At 36.0% G+C, this 9,145-nt stretch overlaps 1 protein-coding gene across 1 annotated transcript; it reads right to left on the bottom strand.

Moving 5' to 3' along the window:
• Positions 1-4,773: 4,773 nt before the first annotated feature.
• LOC140142307 (uncharacterized) lies at positions 4,774-8,682 on the bottom strand. The gene has a single exon (XM_072164279.1). The coding sequence runs from the start codon at positions 8,680-8,682 to the stop codon at positions 7,003-7,005; it is 1,680 nt and encodes a 559-aa protein (XP_072020380.1). The 3' UTR covers positions 4,774-7,002.
• Between the last annotated feature and the right edge of the window lie 463 nt (positions 8,683-9,145).

Below are 9,145 nucleotides of genomic sequence, written 5' to 3'. Positions count from 1 at the left end.
GATGATGTTGAAAATGTTTTGTGTTTGCTGGGTTGGTCCCATGAACAGAAGAATCATACCTGTACATGTAGCTTCCAGTTTAGAGAAGAGCAGGGTGTCACTCCCTGACTTTCCCAACCCATCTTGATCTAATGAACCCCAACAGCTCTACATAAGGCTTTCTTGGGTGATCCAGTGTTGTAAAAACCCAAACAATTCAAAATAAAAAGCACATTGAACTCAGAGTATTCCTAATCCTACCCTTTTCAACATAAAAACATTTGGACATATTTCAGTCCTATTGGAAACTTTAATGCAAGAAAGTGGGTCAACTCTACTGTCAACCATGTACTAACAATGTTAGTCTAATGAAGCACATGAAACCATGTTAGCAGTTCAATAAAGTCACTGTGTATATGCTGCCAAGTAAAAACAAAGTATCTGTAATGTTATTTACTTGTAAGATACTGTGTTTTACTTTGGGAAAGACTGATTCTCTCCATCGTGCATTAAGGTCCACATGAAACCATGTTAGTAGTTCAACACCTCACTGTGTATATGATGCCAAGTAAATACAACACATCTGCTATGTTATTTACTTGTAGAATGCTACGTTCACCACTAACAACATTAGCCTAATGAAGCGCATGAAACCATGTTAGTAGTTCAACACCTTACTGTGTTTCTGCTATCAAGTAAACACAAAGTTTCTGCTATATTGGTTGCTTGTATAAATAATGTCTTACATTTGGAAAAGAAATTGGAAAATTCACAAACATTCAAAAATATATGCTATGGCTTGTTTTACCCTAGACAACATCATGTCACATACATAATATACTTTTTAAGGGAAAAGGAGTTTTTATAGAACAAATAAAGAGATCAAAATCTGAGATATCAATTTTTCTCAATTTGAGATATTGTCAAATATAACTGGTAAATTATGAAGAAAAAACAGAGAAAATATGTGCTACAATTATATTTTTACAAATTTTTCTTGGAAATTTTAAAGTAGGGTGTCAATTTAATGGCTGCATTATATATCACATATTGGTGACCTTAAAATTGTGTTAAAATTATGTTTATCACATTTGCATTGAACTCTTCAAATGTAAAAAAAGGCAAAAAAAACAAAAACAAGTTTGTTTCCTGTATAGTGCGCGCATTATGTTTTTGACGGCTTATTTTGCGCATTAGAATTTTTGTTCACTTTTCAAAGAAAAAAACAAAAAAAATGGAAAAATCGCAAAAATAATATAAAACACTACTGGAGTAAACATTAATTACACATTACAAAACAAGCATAGTGAAAAACTACTGGAGAAAACATCACACATTTGTTTAAATACCTTTTTTAATCTGCAGGTTGAAAAGGGATCATAAATATTCTTGAACATGATTTTTGTGTGTGTGTGTTTGTGTCGGAGAGACCCACTGTAAATTTCCATTCCAATTTGCAGCAAAATAAAGTATTTTTGTCATTTGAAGACATGGATTAAAAAAACAAGAAACTAGAGTGATAACCGCACCATAGCTGAACCATGTGGCTTCCGCAGTATATTGTGGTAGGCCTATACCACTGTCACCCGGAATCTGTAATGGACATAATCTCGAAATGCTACGAAGGAATGACTGGCCGATTCATTGCCGTTTTAATACACCTTGGTCGTGGAAAGCTGGAATTTTGAAAACTTGAATTTTGACCTCTGTATGACCCCCTTAATGACCTTAAATGAATTTTAAAATATTTAAAACATGTTAAGAATGTCATAAGGATCATTGCATTGAAATTTCAGCTCAATTGAAGTATTTTGAAAACTTGACCTTTGACCCCTTTATTGCCCCTTAATGACCTTAAATGAATTTTAAAATATTTTCAACATGTTTAGAATGTCATAATGATCGTTGCGTTTAAATTTCGGCTCAATCAGAGCATTTTGGAAAACTTGACCTTTGACCTTAAATAAATGTTTAAATATTTCTTAAATGTGTAGAATGTCATAAGGATCATTGCATTTAAATTTCAGCTCAATTGGAGCATTTTGAAAAACTTGACCTTTGACCCCTTTATGACCCCTTAATGACCTTAAATAAATTTTAAAATGTTTTAAACATGTTTAGAATGTCATAAGGATCGTTGCATTTAAATTTAAGCTCAATCTGAGTATTTTCGGTTAAAATTACCTTTTTTGACCCCTGTGACCCCTGGATGACCTCTGACGTTTGGAAATATTTTTATTATATTCTTTATGTTTTCCTCTTTCATATGACACCACTCATGGGGTCATACCTTCGTGGCATTTAGAGATATATCCATTTCAGACCAAAAGCTTGCTGAGTAAGGAAGTAACATAGACTACTATAGGCTGAGACCATTTCATGGTTCAGCAAAAAAACCTGCATTTCGCATTTGACTTATTTGACCTGCTACAGGAAACAAACATGTTATTTTTGGCCTTATTATATATTGAGATATCCTCCTATATTAGGGAGGGACACTTAGGTTGAATATTAGGTTGAATATGATATTTACAAAGCCTATTTCTACCGAAGAAGAGAATAAATACACATTATTATAATATCGATAACAATAGTGACACAACTAACCAGGAGGGTGAAAGTGCATAGGAACAATGCCGGGAACTACGTCATGCTATTGTTCGACTAAGGCTACATCATTTTTAACGCATGCGTGTTCGTCAATACAGCTTTAGTCTCCTCCACCTTCGCAACACGGTACGTGTAGTGACTGGAATCACACTGACGGCGGAGGAGAATACTAACTGGTCAGACAATTTAATTCTATCAAGCATATAATACCTGAACAATCACCGTCATTTGATCAATTTACTACAGAATATATTGTATACACAAAATATAATTTTAAAATTGTAAACCTGTTAACTTATATATTTGTGTACTAAAGTATAAGGACACGTGAATAAAATCATGTAGAAGACAAAATGGCCGCTAATCCGCCTATTGTCTAGACTTAGACTACATCTTCCGGTTTGTTATGTAATACTAGGATGCTTATCCCTTTGTATCGATCCCTGAACTAACACAAGGTATAATAGGCAGGATTATACAATCTCCAATAGCTCCCTTTAAGGGGGTACTACACCCCTGCCTAATTTTGTGCCTATTTTTGCATTTTCTCAAAAAGTATAGCGCATTGGGGACAAGTAAGATATGTATATTATAGGGGCAAGGATTACAACTACTGTACTGGAAATTTTATTTCAGCACAGACAACAGTTGTGGAGTTACAGTCACAAATGAGGGAAAACCAATATTTGATCAATAAATCAATAACTACTTGCTTTGATTTGCTGAATTTTCAGTACAGTAGTTGTAGTCCTTGCCCCTATAATATACATCTCTTACTTGTCACCAATGTGCTACAATTTTGAGAAAAATGCTAAAATAGGCATAAAATTGACCAGGGGTGTAGTACCCCCTTAACATAATGAAATACAAGAAACCATGTTAAACATGCAACACATTATACCATCATATGGCAGGCAACTTGAACTTCTTGAAAATGCCAGATGCCACCTAAAAAGAAGTATGTAAACACTAGAATGTACTTGGGGTGAATAAGGGAATACCGTAGATTTGGGCACAAGATCCACTCAGTGGAACTTGCACATGAAATTGAAAACATGCTCAATACTGTCAAACTAAAAGTGAACATTTCCTGGAACATTAATTTTCAAACTTTCCACACTCAATACAGCTAACACAAAAATAAAAATGGGTGATGTTTTTATACATATATCTATGTATTGAAACTCAATATCACAAATTCAAGAACAAGCTTAAGGGATGGGGTATGAGCGTTTGGACAGTATTTATTGTGGGACATTAGAGCACATCAGACATATCGAATTGCATTCTGAATACGAAGAATGTCCTGATGATATCAAATAATTTTGATTTTTTGACATTTGCAATGTAATACACCTTTTATGGCAAATGATTAGAATTGATATTTTTAATATTTAACAGTACTCGAAGTAAACTTTATAAATCTGATGATTTATACTTAAAGTGTATGTAGGTGGGAGGAAAAGCCGATGATCAATTGAAAATTTTGAAGATATTGATTTTTTTTTCCAAAAACACCAAACAAAATTTGGTCTTTTTGGGAAAAAATCCATAGCTTCAATACGAAAGGTCAACATTTTCAATTGATCGTCAGCTACATACACTTTAAGAATATATCATTAGACTTTAATATAAAATTTACTTGAGGACTGTTATATATCAAAATGTGAAAATATCAAATTTTAATAATTTGTCATAAAATTTGTATTATATCGTGAATTTCAAAAATGAAAATTATTTGATATCAGAAAGACATTCTTCATATTCAGAATGCAATTTGATATGTCTGATGTGCTCTCATGTCCCACAAAAAATACTGTTGAAACGCTCGTTCCAGATCCCGTAAGGAAAACATCCACTTTTACCCTAATTGCATGGCAACAGTCAAAAACACATGGTTGTTTGATGGCATGTAAAACAGAGTCATTTTAAAGAAAAGTTGTACAATGATGGCGCTATTTATCTTAAATCTTATTTGCATCCTTACAAGGGGTAGACACTTGTATAATGGTATTAGAACATCAGCAAAAAAACTAACAAATGACAAGGGAATTTTTAAAAACTTTTTATCATGAAACTGTGTAAGGTATAACTCATATTATTCAGCTAATTTAAATTTAAAACATATGTAAATAGCGCCCTCAATTTCCACACAAATATACAGTTTATAGAATTAAAAGTACCACAAAAAAGCAGAAAAGGATGATTAATTTGATATAGAAACGAAAATCTATGTCAATAATAGCTACAAAATATATGTGTATATAAAGTTTATTAATGTGATAGCTGGTGGTATTATTCAGGTCTAGAATTGAACATTATATAATGTTTTGTTAAATGATTAATAAATGATCATATCAAACCACCGTAAACAAATTTCAGCCACCAATTTAAAACCTCAATATGCAACAATTGGTGGGCAACAATTGAAAATTTGCCCAAATTAAATAGATTGTGATATGAATTCATATTTATATATAGGTTTTAATTGTTCATTTAAAAATTGCATTATACTAAAAATCCTTGTGTTAATTGCATAAAGATCATAAATATCTGTACGGTCTAGCATTCAATATTCTTAGGTTTTGCAAACTCTGAATAATGTTACAAGGCAGCTTTTATATTTATTGTGTTGTCAGATCTGTACTTGAGACCCACCTGATACCTAGCCCTAACCTCACTACCTACTAAGTACTATTCCCTAGGTGTCTCTCCTTCAGAGGGGTGGGGACGGGCACCTCCAACCAAACCAAGGATGCTGGGTATGGTGTGTACTAACACATAATGAAATACATGAGACCATTTACTGGATCAAATTGAATTCATCCTGAGAGCTTTTAGTTATTTCTTGAAAGAGTCTGCCGACCCAACATAATGGTGTACTTAACATGGATGAATTGGGCTACATTCTGCATTGGAGTGGGCCTAATGAAGCACATGAATCCATGATTAACCCTTTCAAAATGTGGAATAATTCTAAAATACCCTGCACACAAGTATAACGCTAACCCTTATCCAAACCCACCCTAATTATAACCTAACCCTAATACTAACCTGCCCTAATTATAACCTTAACCTAAACCTAACCCTAAAACACAGGGTGCACAGGGTAAACCAGAGTTATACCCAAAATATTATATGCCATATAGGACATGTATGTGACACAATCAAGGGAAATGAGTATATATATTGTCAACAATATTCAACATTCCAAAAAGCCTGTTTAGTCTGACAACATTAGTGAACAATCTAAACATGTCCAATTCCTTCCTTCCTTCCATATACGTGCTTACCTCAAATGGTTGAGTATCAACGCACAGGCTTTACGTGCACAGTTTACCTATGCACGATCCTGGAACCTAGGATTGATTGCAGATATCAGAACCGGGGATGGTCCCCCTTCTGTTTTCAAATAGCTCTGACACTTAACGTGCACAGGTGTTGACTCTTACTGTACACGGGACCAACAGCTTTACGTGACTTCCGAATCACGGATGTCGCAAATACGTACACCACCTGCATCTGCACGTGCTAAGCAGTGTATGGGGGCGAGGATTCCTGACCATTAAAAGGAACTTTTTGGGAGGAAAGAGAATTTTCACGTAAGGCAAGCCCAAGGCTCGAACCCTCGCCGATCTTATCTCCCGGCCGACAGCGCAACGCCTTAACCGCTCGGCCATCTCGCCCTCTCCTAAACACTACCATAATGGTATTTAACATGACAAAGTGGTCCATTTGTTAATTTTTGTTTTTGATTAGGACATAATTGTTTGAACATTTTTACCATATTAAGTGGACTTTTTGTTCAGGGCAGTATTTGGCTTGACAATATTGCCCTATACAATCCCGGTCAATGTTGTTTGAATACTTTAACATGGGTACTTCAAATAAGCCCCCATCCCCCCGATCAATATTGGTAGTTGTTTTTTGGTCATGCAACCCTAGAGACAACCAACATTGATTGGTGGGGCGATTAGATGATCTATGGGCAGGGGGAGGGTTGTAGTAGTAGGGAAGGGTTCAGACTTGAACCAAAGAAAGCAAAATTTTAGTATGTCAAATATAACAGAAATATGATTTCAAAAAGTCCTACTTTGACACCAGTGTTCGAACTATTTATGACCGGGATTGTAGATTTTAACCATAAGATGCCTACGTGACAGGGGCGGATTTAGAGGGGGGCCCACCCAGAGCGTGCCCCCTCTAATTTTTGCAGAGCCGCGTCTGACTTCATGTATTTTTGCAGAGCGGCGTCTGACTTTATGTGGGCGCCGAGCCGGTGGTGGCTTGGCGCCCCCTCTATTGAAAATTCCTGGATCCGCCCCTATGTGATATTTATGATACAATTGGCTCTTGCAAGCAAATACAAATAACTTTAGATGATACCAGTAACAAGATCAGTGTGTTATCAATCTATTGAATAGGTCTCATCATCATGGTTGATTCCTTTAGGGATTGATTAAATGGTGATTTAAAGTAGTACCACCACATTCCTCTATCGCTGTCTGAATTAGCACTTAGATACCTGCCATTCAGGTTGGAGAGAGAACAGCTATTATACCACCAGGCACCTTCATATCGTTGAGCACAGTTAAACTTTAAGTCATGTTCCCTATCGTAGGTTGAGAATGGTCTGTTATCATCGTATTCTAGTGAGTCCCCAGCATTACCACTATATGACCCAAAGTGAAGTGTATAGTTAGATGTTAAATCACCAATGCTGAAGGACTGATATTCTGCATATGCTTGGTCTCCATCAAAGGCTTCCAAATTTATTCGCCAAACCCAAGTAGCTCCTGATTGGGACAATTGATGTATTTTTTCCAGACCCAACCAAAACTCTCCATTCAAACTCCCAAATCCCTGTACATACTCTGTCCATCCTCGATAAAAATCTATGGATCCATTATAACGGTTCTGGAACACAGTCCATCCTCCTCCATCAGTCTCCATGTCACAATATACATCAAATGATGAGCCCTGATTAGGGGTGATTGTGTAGATGCCAGAAGAGTAATGTCCATGAGATAGAAGATCAGAGCAATATTGTATGGATGGAACAGTGACCACTGCAATTGCTTCAGTGGTCATGTCCGCTCCTTCAGTTGTGGTCATCTCAGCTGCTTCTGTCGTGGTCATCTCAACTGCTTCTGTTTTGATTGTAGCTGTTGTAACTGGAATTGGTTGGTTATCAGGAATAGTACTAATGGGTCTGCTGCCAAAAGACTGCTTCTGTGGATTCTGAATCTGATCTTCTGAATCTGACTGAAGAATTTGCTGTTGATTTTCCAGAACACAAACCATGGTATCCTGTATTTGTTGACTTTGCAATTGTAGGAGTGTTACAACTTGGTTAAAAGCATTTGCCATCTGAGTTTGAGTGGCATGTATTTGAATCAGAGTATTAAGAGTCTTGTTTTGAGTCACTCCAATATGAGTCAAAGCATTTAGAGCCTCAATCTGTGTCTCACTAAGTTGAGTTTGTGTCTCACTTATCTGAGTCTGTGTGACATGCATCTGAGTCAGAGTATTAAGAGTCTTGTTTTGAGTTGCTCCAATCTGGATAAGTGCATCTAGAGCCTCAGCCTGTGTGTCACTCAGTTGAGTTTGTGTCTCACTTATCTGAGTCAGGGTATCCCGAATCCCTGCTTTTGTTTGAGTTGCAGCCATCTGTCCCATGGTATGGTGCTGATTCTGCAGCAAGACCATCGTCTCATTGTGGAAATCATGTTGTAAACTCAGATGGGCTAATATTAAGTCAATCATGTGATCCTGCTTTCCCAGCTGATTTTGAAGCAAATCCATGTTTTCACCATGGTTCCACTGCTCCCTTTCCACTTTTTGTGTTAAAACACCTTGGATTTGTTCAAGCACATTTACCATCTCATCAGCAGTACCTGTGTTATTCTTCAACAAACTTCCCAAGTGTGGAAGAATTGATGATATGTTAGCAGATGTATCTGTGACATTTTCCAGATGAGAAATAATCTGCTGAATTCCATCTATGGATATTGTAAATTGACAGTTGAAACCATGTAACGTTGCCATGGTAATGGAGATGACTACAAACAACTTTATCACAAAAACGGCCATGATGGTATTGAAAAGTTTAGGTGGTCACAAATTGTGAAGAAATCCTAAGTGATTCTGCGAAGATGAAGAGAAAATCTTCTATTTGCAAAGCACTGTTCGATATATATCCTTCCAAAATCACTGTGAGATATGTTTCCTTGTTTACGAAAATGCTAGTCTGCATATAAACTGCATCCAACCAGAGGTGATCTTCAATAAGATAGATATATGTATATTAACACAATGTTCTGCACTTGAACATAATATTAATATGTATACACTGTAATAGCTAGTGACACTATAGCAATATTAATGTCATGACATTAATGTTGCTTTAGCCTAAGAGGTAGTAAACTATTGCTATGACTAATGAGCTCTAATAGTCTCATTGCAATGCGTAGACCAATAGTTTCAATGCAACATCAGTTGTTAAAAAGTTTACTTGAAGTTCTCTGGTATGAGGTTTTGTACCCAACACCATCGC

This window comes from Amphiura filiformis, chromosome 2 (genome assembly GCF_039555335.1).
Source record: "Amphiura filiformis chromosome 2, Afil_fr2py, whole genome shotgun sequence".
NCBI lineage: Eukaryota > Metazoa > Echinodermata > Ophiuroidea > Amphilepidida > Amphiuridae > Amphiura > Amphiura filiformis.
The sequence above is the reverse complement of the archived record's forward strand: the minus strand, read 5'-3'. Positions and strand labels throughout refer to the sequence as shown.

Coding starts and splice junctions, on each gene's coding strand:
- LOC140142307 (XM_072164279.1), bottom strand. CDS start 8,682: ATGGCCGTTTTTGTGATAAAGTTGTTTGTAGTCATCTCCATTACCATG.